Raw genomic sequence first — 12438 nt, 5'->3', positions numbered from 1 at the left:
TATAAATCATTTAGGGTTGCATTTAGATCTGTGTGCATATATGTATTTCCCTTCACAGCTATATGCGTTATTATGAATTTCATTACGAGAGCTTGGGGTCTTTTTGAATCATTAGGATCACAGTGACGTGAAAAGCAGAGAAATATCATTTGCGGTATGCTTTTATCAAATTATTCACACAAATGAAGTTTTTCTGATTCTCTCAGGCTGGGAAATCCCAGACTGCTGGGCATTTGGTCAGCCTCGTAAGCCCCAGCCTGCCACAGCCCTCTGTGAGAATGTACGTCTCAGGACTCTAGCATCTCCCCGTTCAGAAAGCAAATTCACGTGGTCATCTTCCTACTCCTGGATATCAGTTACCTGTGCAGATCTGTTAATTATTATTAATTATTATTAATCTGTTGGGGTATATCATAAGAAAAATAAATAACCAATCAATAGATCAGCAAATTTACAGGTGCCTGTTACCTCTGATTTCTCATGGAAACTCATCTTATGAGGTACACTTTCTTGTAAGTATTTTAATTAGGAGTACTGATGTGGTGGCAAATGCCTTCAGGATGCCAGAGAAACTGGATTAACTTCTTTTGGTTTTCTTATGTAATCATAGTGAAATACTAAAAACTGATTAAAGCTAATTATGTTACCTATCAAATTATTTCTCATACATGGCATAAGCAAATATATAAATTCAAGAAAATAATAATTTAAATGCAAAAATACAGATACAGATTAGTCTGTAGCATTTGTGCATACTCTAACGTGTTAGCAAGCCCATCTCAGACTCCAGAGTAGGTCAGCAGTGCCTCACCAAGAGAAGGGAGTTGGTATGCTGGTCTGTAGTCCGCTGGCTATGAAGATCCATCAGTTGTGCCATGCCCTCGGTGCTATTTGCATGACGTCAGAAGATGACAGCTGCAGAAGACCACAAGCTTATGAAAATAAAACAATTTGCAGTTGCAGTAAAACAATTTACAAAACTGACCATGTGTGCTTCACCCACGCCTGTTCATAACGAAATTCTGCTTTCAGAATTGTAAAATCTCAGGAAGGGCACTTTCTTGTTATCAAATTATGCTGTATAATGCTGTAGATTTGTCCTTTTGTCTGTTTGTTTCAAAATTCCTTCCGGCTAGCAAGTTTTTTCTTTCAATATTTTAGCCAACTCTGCCACCGATTTTCATTATGTGTGTCACTATTACTACCATATAATCTGAACATAAAAAACATGGTGCGGTAACAAATGACTTCACAGCATTGACAGTTATAGCAAGACCATTTCAAGGCCGATGAAAAATTTCCCAGCGAGATCTCAGGTCAGGTTTACATAAGCTAAACAGGAAATGATTGCCACCATTCACATTAAATCCTAAATGTTCTGTGTAACTTCATCTACATTTTATGTTCCTGCACGTCTCTCTATCTTTCTCAGCTGATGAAATTCCACACTTCCCTAGATTAGAGAAATAAGTTCATGTTTCATGATTTGTTGTTCTTGCTAAGCTCTACAAGATTTGGGATTTTAAATATATTATTTTAAAGACAATAAAAAGTTCCTTCAGTTTTCGATTGTTTAAATTTTATATACTTTGTAAATTTTTATGATACCTAGGGGTTTGTTATTGCTTTTTCCCAATGGACTACTAATGGAAGTTAGCCTGTCTAGCCCATGTGCTAGATGCTGTTAGGATAAAACTGCCTTTGACTTTCACACCTCTCAGGGGACGAGTAATTGTTGTGTTCAAACAGCCTGTAATTGTGATCCCGCTGGCTTTCGCAGTACGCTTCTGGCTATTAGAATCATTAAACAACTCAGCACCTGTTAACAGCATTGTAAATATTCAACCCTGCTTGTGTGCAGGTTGAGTCCAATATAGGAGAAGGCTTACAGAGCCCAGCCTCATAAATTAGAGCTTCTGACAAGTCAATTATTGTGATACTGGGCTTCACTGTGAAATAAATGAAATGGTGTGCTGATAAAAAGGTAGGCTGTCTGTTTATAGCAAAGGGAAAATAATGACTAGATGATTCAATGCAGTGAGCATGAAACTGCATTGTTTTTATTCTTTATCTGTAATTAAATAGTTAGGTAATATAGCTTCATAGAAGAACTCACATACAATGCAGTTTTTATACTTTGAGCAAACCAACATGCAAAATTCAGCTTGCATTTATGCTTGCACGTTCAAAATACTGTCTAATGTCATGATACGCCTGTTTTCACTAATGATTTTAAGACAGTCTTTCTAGATGAATGGCTTTGCTTTTCGTAAGGGGCAAATGTGCTAAGTGACCAAGAAGCTCCTGTGGGTGTGCTCAAAATTGTATTTACCCCATTACAGATACTAGTTACAACACACTGGTACCTCCTCTCTCAAGATTCCAGCTAATTTTAGATTTTTGTTCATACTGTTTTATTTGCACTGGGCAGTTAGTTATTTACACCTCTGACAATATTTTACCAAAAATCTGCAAATTTAAAATTCATACAATTTTTAAAAGGCATCGTAGTGCCTTTATGATGACTTATTCCATGTGAAATACTGTCAGTTAGGCAAGAGTACAAGAACAAATCTATTTGAAATAGTCTCAGAATTACTGTCTCAAAATTACAGTCTCAAAAATAAAATTCAAATTATTGTCCATATCTCTTCATTTGTTTTATCAGTATTCAGCATCAATTTTGTGGTACTGTAAATAGTGCAGAAATGATACGGTGCAAATCTGAATACTGTGGCAATAAAATGCCTTAATTAGAATGAGTTCAGTAGTGTTATATTCAATTTAGAGAAAAACACTAATGAATCATTAGTGGTGTAGATGTATAAAATAGAAATTCTGTTTGCATCCTTAAACAATTTATGTAGATAATTTGCTGGAATTATTTTCGGAAGGTAAGCAAATTGTTACAAAGTAATTACTACTAATAAACAGAATCTAAATGCATTGGGGGTTAAAATGTCAGGCCAATAAAAGGTGCAGATGGAAATGTTGACCATTTTTTATCATTACTATATTAATTCAGTATATTTAAAAGCTGGCTGTCCTTACATGAAAATTAAGTTGCTGAAAACAGGGTTAGAGTACTTTTACTGCAAATGTGTTTTCTTTGGATAAGGCTGGTAATATGTGGCCATGTGCTTGATAAAACTTTTTAGTCAATACAGATTGTTCTTTGCTTTATTTTTGTTTGGACAACAGCTACTTTTAGTATTTGAGATAATCTTGATATGAACCCATATACAATATCACAGGGCTGAATACTTCCCTGCTTTATATGCTTTGTTGTTGTATAATATAGCTGACTGTTTCAAAACAGATTTTTTAAATCACTTTAGCTTGGTAGTAGTGTTTTACTCCAACTTTACTCAATTATAAGTGAACATTCAAAGCATGGGAAAATTAATGCCATAATTTGGGATTAATAACAAGGGAATAAAATCTGGAAATAACTATACAGATATTTAGCGTGTTGGTTTTGTTGGTTATTCTATTGCTATTTAAAACATTTCATAAAGAAATGCTAAAAACTGTTTAAGAAAAAAATAATGAAAATCAGTTTCTGTTAATAAAGAGTCACTGAAGGGTGCTTTTAGCATTTAAAAAACAATTCTGTCTTTTGAAATGTGCTAGCAACAGCAGAACAGTAATGAAAGCAGAGCTTAAATCACAGAGAAGGGAATTTAGATATAACATCAAAAACTGAACTAATTGTCTAAACTTCTTTTTTTCAGTCAGCGATCACATTTCAGCTCATCCTAAAACAGATATCTAAAACAGATTGGGTGAATAGTATTCTGCCAGTGCCTGCTTCTTCTCACTGGGAGTTAAGAAGACTAACTCGGGTGTAGATGTAGCTATGTAAAATCGGCTGAGATGAATCTCAGCACAGAGTTGTGCAGCCTGTTGTTCACCTGCACGAAATAAGTGATTAAACTGCTAACAGTAGCTAATCTCTGTGAGAGCATATGGTATTATTTCCAGTGGGGGATGCTGAGTGTGTCGTCGTAACAGCAGGAAATTTCAGTGAAGCAGATAGTGTGAATAAAGAAGCATCTTTAATTGTAAAAACAATCTCAGTTTTCTATTTTGTGTGACAGGATTTTACTGAGCAGGAGCACCCTTTTTTTACTGTGCTTTTTAATATTTCGATAAATCATTGAACGTTTTTGTTTGAATTCAGCTTCAGAGTTCCGAGATTTAATTGCACTGCTTGAATTCAGAATTTTTAAAAGCTAAAAACTTCTGGGTCTGCTTAGTTTTTCTTTACTGTGTGTTGAACTTATTTATTACTTCCTGAATTTGTGCCTTTGATGAATTTAGTACTCAAATTCTTACATTTTTATCTAAAGTTTTCTTAGGCAACATCTCTCCCTGAAATTCTGTTAGTCTGTGTGAATAAAAAATTCATAATTCAGCTTAAATTCTACAGTTAAGGCAATTTCAGTCCCTAGGTCTTTTTATATATAGGTGTAACAAAATGTTTTGGCACACATTATAAGCATTTTTCCTTAATGCAGTTAACTAAGAACCATTGTTACTAGATACAGTTTACCTAAATAAAAACATGAGGAGTAAACACATGGACAAAGACTCCATCTTTTTTTTTTTTTTTTTTTTAGTAATTTTAACTTTGAGAATAAAATGATGCTGAAATATAACAAGTATCGGCATTTAGATTGGTATAATATTATTCTTTCAAGAGATGTCACTATATGCCTAGGTTTTATTTTCAGCATTGCAGAATGTAAGAACACTTACTATCCTTGGTGAGATTTCTTACTTTCTCTTGAAGTTAACAGTACTGTTATTTGTGTTAGTATTGCTTATTCATTTTCATACTTATGTAATCAGGAAAATATTCCAGCTTGCAAAGTGTATGTCCAGTTCTATTTGAATCAGCGTTACTATCAATAGACAGATAAATCATCATCTTTCCATATGTACATGTTAGTATTTTTTGGCTATTCCCACAACCCATTTAAGAATCATGGATTTCTTTTTAGGCTATATAAGGGAATCGTTCTGTGTTTAATCACTTAATGTGGATATTTGCTGTTCCATGTGTGTATGTATAAAAATCTTCAGAGTGTCACAAGTATTTGTGTAATGTATCTGTTTTCAATTTCCCTAGTTACTATAACTTGGGCGATGTGAGCCATGACACTATGAATAAGTACCTCTCGAGCCTTGTGGAGAAATCCCTCTTTGATTTGGAATGCTCCTACTGCATTGAAATTGGGGAGGTAAGAGTGATCTGTGCCTCACAAGATTCGGGAAAGCGAACAATGGGATACATGCTCCTGACTTCAGATATTAAAGTTTGCCCGTGAAAGTATTTGTAAGACTTATGTTGAAAGCTGAGCTTTTTCTCATCGGGTTTGCAGCTCAATCAAAATTATGATGCTAAATCATTTTTGCTATTTTCTCTTATAAAGTAATCTTAAAATATTTTACAGTTATTGCGGGAATCATGCATATTTTGATTCCTCTTCTAACAGGATAATCGCAGCATTGAACCTTTGACATATGGCCGCATTGCTTCCTATTACTATTTGAAGCATCCAACAATTGGGATGTTCAAAGATCAGTTGAAACCTGAAAGCAACATTGAAGAATTGCTCTTAATTCTGACAGTAAGTGGTGATATTTTCATAATCTAAAAATCTGTAACTCGTAAGTCTTAAAGATATGTGCAAGTATATGAAGGACCACCCCAAAATTAAAAAAAAACTTTGTTCCCTGACCTGTAATTTCAATTTTTTGTTGTTTTGAGTAATGTAATTGAATCATTTTTCATGTTTCAGTACTTCAAAATTATTCTGTATCCCTTTTTTTCTTATTTTTCCCTTTATAATCTTCAGGTTCTACACAAATCTGATGTGTGTTTTTCCAACTATGTACAATACTAAAAAGCCAGAAAAAAGTATATCAGATATCAATATCTTAAATCCAGGGCCATCACTTTGCACTGGGACTGTCTGGAAGATACAGCAGTTTTAACAGGTGGAGGAGATGTAAAGGGAAGATGTGTTTCCTGATAGGTCTTTTTTTACCTTGCCCCAGCCACTTTGTGATACCTGAGGTTATAACCTGCAGTAGTGCCAGCTCTTACAGTTAGTCTAGTGACTGTTTAGTAGAGAAGTGTGTTGCAAGCAAAAGATTTCAAGATACAAATCCAGACACGAGGTGTGCAATTCAACATGGTAGTATTACATATCATCATAACAGATTCAGGTTTTACTCCATTTTCCTTCTAAAATATATAATTATAAAATCTTCTGGTTAAAAGTGGTATTATTCCACTTGTGCACACAAATATTTGGAAGGAAGACCACCTTCCAAGTGCAAATTCTATGAAATAAAATTCAGTGTTTTGAATTCAAATTGGTATTCAACCACAATTCCTGTATATGCTGCATGTAAAATAACTGAAACTAAAAATAATAATATAATATAATTTTGAACATTCAAGGTGAGGGCCTTCTTCCAGCTCCTGTCTCTTTAAAATCTCCTCTTCTCTCCAGAGAAAATTTTTGCCAACTAGAAGCTACAGAAATTCTTCTCAGACAAATTTGGATAGGGAAAGCTGAGAATAGGATTAGCAGAGATGGAGGGACATTTCATGGCACCATGTAGAGCTAGTGAGCAGCAAAGGGCAGAGATATGATCTAAGCAGAACCTAGCATTGTCAGTCTTATGCCAGGGCTCCTCTTAAAGAGCTTACATTCATGAAGTGCAAAGGTAAATGGCAAATATTTCTGTTGTAGACAAAACACCTAGTGTTGGGCAGTGATTGTACACTTTAAAATACTTTTATTTTCTTTTAATTCTTGCTGAAGTTTTTGCTGGAAATACACGCTCTTGTGAGTTGTCCATTTACAGTCTTAAAAGCAATGAGACTAAAATTAGTTAGGGGCCAAGATTGCCAAATAGGTCAGTTTGAAAGATGAAAAGGATGAATGAATGGTAGATGTCATTATAGCTGAGTTTTTCCTTAATTTTTATGCAGATGTTGATTTTCATAATTACTAGTGAAATTACTATTCCATGTCATTAAAGGTGTAAATTGAAAGTTTTTCTCAATCTGATGCAGCGTTGAAAAGAGTAAGCATTTCAACAGAGTTATTGCCAAGGATTTTTTCCCCTAAACACTGTGAATTAATGAGTTTTGTAATTACGGCAGTTGCTTCACACCTCTATTGTTAACCAATGACATTACATCTGCTTTGCTCCACTGGTGCCCTCCTCCTACTTATTGAAGCATTTAGCAGTTTTGGCAATGGGGAATTACATGGCATGGGATAAGTAGTCTAATTAGGTATAAGTGAAAATCCTGAGGGAAAAGGATATTTAAAAAGTAATTTGAAGAAAATCTCTTAATGATGCTGGAACTGAAAGCTGTAGCCTATAGTAGAAAAGGTCTGTTATCATTACACAACATGGTTATAATTGTGTTTATTCTGCTGATCACTCAGTTACAAAGTTTTGACTTTTGGACTGTGTTATTTAGGAATAACCATCCAAAATATTTCTCAAATGCAGTTGCAGGATTTTGTGGAGATGACATATGGGTCTCTTTTTATTGTTGTTCATAATCTTCCAAACCTTTAGACATTGACCAGTTGGTCTGATATAGGTAAGGAAGACAGAAACGTACAATTGTAACAAAGAAAATCCCAACATCGTGGGTTTGAAATGGGGTTTATACCAGTTTTTACCAAATTATCAATATGTACCGTGAAAAGAACAAAAGGTTGTTTAAGGCCAGAAGAAAAACAAGGTTGTATTTAAGAATTCAAAAAATTATGATCATACTAAGAGTTTCAAATCTGTGTTTGATTAAGGGATTTTGAGTTTCAGAAAGTCACTTGACGGCAAGATTTGCCTCAGCTTAGTAGTCAAGACAATTCATTCATAGTCTCCCCAGTACCCGTTCTTTCCTCTGTCTTTGCTTTATCTTTTCATTTGGTCATCTGCTAACATTTTGCAGAGGTCAAATGGATTTTCCCAGTATGTCTTACGGGCTGATGCATCCATAACATGAACAGGAACATGACACATCTGAACATCTCCACAATCTCATCATGTTAAATGTATGCGGTAGTAAGTGATACTAATAGGTGAGGTACAAATCCCTCGTGGTTTGCCTTCCCCTCTCGGTAAATCTGTGCTCGAGATGTCTAATCTGTCTTGGGTTTGCAGCCAGCAGGTGAAGTTCAGATTCTCGTGTTGGTATGCCTGTCATTTTTCTGAGAGAAAATGCTTGAAGCTTTTCCACAGGACTTTGCTTTAACTTTTCTCAGCTATGTTTCAGAGAGTAGTAATCCAAGTGAGTTTAATTATTGTTGAGTTACGGTGCTTCTCGTATTAAGAATTATTGATAAGAAAGTGTTCATGAATTATTATTGACAGGCTAAAATCCCCTGAGGTATCTGAAGACCATCTCCTTTTATTCTGAAAGTTGGGTGCAAAGGAGAAAAAGGCCTAGGTGAAAAACACTGAGAAATACTTTTATGTAATTTTTATCATTTTCTGTACTAGAATAGCACTCACCAGAAATCTTCTTAAAATCAAATGTCATTTTGTTGTACCTTCAGGATAGGAGGTCTAGCTTGGTGACAGATTAGGATCTTGGCTAGATCTACTAGCTTCATAAGTTTGTGAGTCTTCTAAAGTTTTGCTTCCTGGTAGGTAGTTACCTATTTGAATGCAGGCCTGATCCTATTACCTTACCTTTCGTATATAGTCTCATTAGTGGTAGCATGGGGCTACAGTTATCTGATCACCTGGTTAATGTTCTTCTTTGCTGAACAAATCCTTTGTCATTCATGCTGCACGGTGAAGGGGAGAACAGTACCATCTTGCAGTTTTTGGTTTATCTGCACATTGTCCCTTATTTCAGTGTTTGCATTCTACTTAGAAGAAAGAACTGGCTGGTTTTCTTGTGCCTACTGCTATGTCTTTCAGGTAAACTGGCTGGGAGAGAGTTTTTCCTCTAACTCAGGAGTTCGGGGTCAGAACAACATGGTATTATGTTGTAGTGGGCCATATGTGTCCTTCTTTACAACATGAGCTTCTCAGTCAGGTGTCCACGTATCTCTTCCCTATATTTCTATCTGATACTTGACATGGTTTTGTTTCGGTGGTTTGTGTTAGAGTAAGTATTTTGTACCTCAGCAGAAAATTTGGCATTGCTGTAGTAGAAGATTTGGAAGGTGGAAGGAGGAGGTTCACAAGACGGGTGCTCTCCATCCCAGATATGTAGATAACAAAAGAGTAAGCTTATTAAAACCTTATCTGTCTTTCAGTACCTGTTAGGTATTCATGCTAGGAGATTCTGGGAAACTAAACTAACTTACAGCTTTATTTTGTGTTCATGCTCATTGGCACATCTTATTCTAACCAGGGAAACGTGTGAGTATTTGTGAATACTTACACACTCAGTCTAAAATAATTTTATTTCCTAAGCAAGATTCTGTCTTTAAGTTGCTGGTTCAACCTGTTGTGAAAGGACAGCAAAGGTTTTTGTCTTAGGGAACCATCAAGGAGGGATTCTTTACAACTTTACAATTCTTTACAACATTTAGACACTAGGGAAGGAGAAATTAATAAGTGATGAAAATATTGTCTAAAAACAAGCTAATGTGAACTGTTTTGTTTAGTACTTTCTCTGCAAACCACAGTAGAAACATTGCTATGTTACTGGCTAATCAAAACAAGCAACTTTTGCTTCTTTTAAGGTATTACAGAAAAGTTTTTCTGTTCTATGACCATTTCATAAAAAAGATCAGATCGGCCTTACTAAGACAGTCATCTTCAAGTCTGCATTTATTTGTGTAATTTCAGGGTTTAGTTTAGAAGGAAATAAAGGTGTATTATGATTTTCTTCAAGGCATAAAAGATCAGCAAGACTGTATTCATTACGTTACTCTTTAAAAATGGCATTTTGTTGTCAAGAATAGAAATCCTTCACTATATAAATTTCATATCAAACGAATAAGGCAGTGATGTTACATTCTGGGCTTTCAAAGGCTTACAGAGTTGTGTTCACATATACGTATGTGCATTGTCAGCAGTACGAACATGACTGCTGTGGCCAAAGTGTAAGTAGGGATTGGCCTTAGGCACCACACATTGACCACTGATAATAGAAGAAAACTGTTACCATTAATCTCTTACCATTAGATCTTTTCTTCACAGTAAATCCACACCTGGGACTGTTCAGTGCATAAATTTAATCCTAAACATAGGAATTTACAGGACCTTATTTTCCTTATTGTACAGCATGTATTCTATGTAGCTTAATATTTAGAAACCTTTGTGCTTCAGTTCCCGCTTTGAACAATGTTTGTTTAATAAAATAGTTTAAATTTGAAAATAGTATTCGGTTTCATGAAAATAACACAAAATGCTACAATGCTTTTTTTATAGCGTCCAAATTTCATTATGCATATCCAGTATGTTCCAAATATCTTGTACTTAGCAGAAAGAGTAAAGGTAAAACTTACGTACATGCATGAAATTTGGCTCGATTTCTCTCTAGTCCCAGTAGATGGAGCAGTCCTGAATGTGAGTCCTGCTGTAGTACTTGAATATAGTCATTTTTTCTAACATGATAGCACAATGATTTCTTCTTTTTTTTCCCCCAAATGATTGTTTGATTTTTAGTTTGAAAGGAGATGATGCTGCCTGCCTTCCCAGAAAAGCACAATCAGTTGGTGAATCAAGATGACAGTACCCACTACTGAGAGCTAACTGAACATAGCTTAATTCTTTAATTTTTATGGCATCAAGAAGAAAGAATTAAGTTCAAAAACAGAAACTATAAAGCCCTGATAACTGCAACACACACTGACTTTCTAATCTCTGATAAACAAACATTTCCTCTGATCCGCTTATTCAACTTCTCTCCTTACTTGCCAGTTTAAAAAACTGAATCAATACTCAGGCAAGTTAAAATAAAACCTATTTTAAAGTTGAAGGCTGCTGACATATGTTTCCCAGGAGGTAGGCCATAAGACGAGAACTGTTACCTTGGAATTTCCATTACTATAGTATCTTTAATTTCTTTTTTTGTTGTCATTGTTTTGGTTCAGGTTTTTTTGCAGTCCAGCATTCAGGGGAAAAAGCTTGTGAAGGTGTATATAGCTACGTAGTGGAAGCCAGTAGCCTCAGGCTATATGCACATTACAAACAGCTGCTTCAGTAACTCTGTCTGCCAGAAATGTGGTGAAATAAATTCCGTTTTCAGGAGCCAGAGGGGCAGTTACAGCGACGAAACACTCCCTTTTACCAGCACAAACTATCTGGATGAGGCAGGAAGCTATTACGCCTGCGTCTGCTCGAGTAGGTAGGAGTAGTCGGCAATGTGAACATTGGCTGCCATCTGTGGCAAATCGATGCTTGTCGTTGGTATATACGCTACTAAGGCAAGTTCAGGGACAGCAAGCTTGGTTTAGCTGACTCCTTAAAGCTGCAGGCAATTCAACCACACACCATCTCTTATTTTTTCAGCACAACAGTCTTTCTGCATACCACCTGGCAGTTGGGATTATAAACGCAGTCATGATGTGAGATTTCAAACTATGTGTAGTTGCGCAGCAGTCGATACTTTGCAAAGTATTCATATATATGGTTGGGAATTAAATGGCTTTTTTTTTCCCCCAGCAAGCATGTCATTTGGCTCTGTTTTCAAATGTACAATGTGTTTGCTGAAACTAAACAAGTGCTAAAAATCATCTTTATCAAGGTGAGGTCAAACTTCTGTATAAAATAGAGCGCTGCTTTGCTGAATGGCAGCGGGGTCTCCTCTCCCCAGGATCCCAGAAGGCAGTGGCACAAGCTCAGCCTGCCTTTTGCAAGTCAGTGCAAGTTCTGCCTACTTTGTGCCTCCTGATCTCTAATTAAAGCTGGAGAGGCAAATTTAGGCCCTCTGCAGTCCGTGGTTCTTTTGTCTTCACTAATTTCCAGGGATCGCCTTTGCTTCTGGTAGAATCAAACTGTTGTACGACAAGTTATAGCAGTAAAAATTATATTGCTGATTAATTTGTTTTAACAGAATTCAGTTCGGTTAGTGACACTAACTCAGCCTTTACTGACTGCTGTTTAAAGGCACAGAAATATTTTTCCCTGACAGCAAAAAAGTTTTTGCTCTGAACTGTAAAACTGTTAAGAAAGAAGGTGTCATTTTATAGCCTGTTCTCAGATTGTAACTGAAATTTCAGGGTAAGGATTGGTTTGGCTGATACAATTACATCATACAAGGTTGGTATCCAGTATATATTGTGCCTTGAGCACAGTACTTTCGAAAAAGGACGTAAGAGGATTACCGATCAGTTCTTAGTGAAGTATCTGACACTTGCATTTTCCCTATTTACTTTTAGATTTTTGGTCTCATTCCTTTCTTTTTTTTCTGATGGAACCTGGCTAGTTTCA

The 12438-nt window shown here is 35.8% G+C and overlaps 1 protein-coding gene across 2 annotated transcripts in view; it reads left to right on the top strand.

Annotated features, from left to right (window-relative positions):
- ASCC3 (activating signal cointegrator 1 complex subunit 3) overlaps window positions 1–12438 on the top strand; it is a 282237-nt gene that overhangs the window by 236192 nt on the left and 33607 nt on the right. For both annotated transcript variants that reach the window (XM_064508824.1, XM_026122085.2), the window contains exons 35-36: window positions 5135–5246; window positions 5502–5636. In XM_064508824.1, coding sequence (XP_064364894.1) covers window positions 5135–5246; window positions 5502–5636 — 247 coding nt within the window. The remainder of the gene's footprint in view (window positions 1–5134; window positions 5247–5501; window positions 5637–12438) is intronic.

This window comes from Dromaius novaehollandiae, chromosome 3 (genome assembly GCF_036370855.1).
Source record: "Dromaius novaehollandiae isolate bDroNov1 chromosome 3, bDroNov1.hap1, whole genome shotgun sequence".
NCBI lineage: Eukaryota > Metazoa > Chordata > Aves > Casuariiformes > Dromaiidae > Dromaius > Dromaius novaehollandiae.
This window is presented reverse-complemented; position numbering and strand designations above follow the sequence as displayed.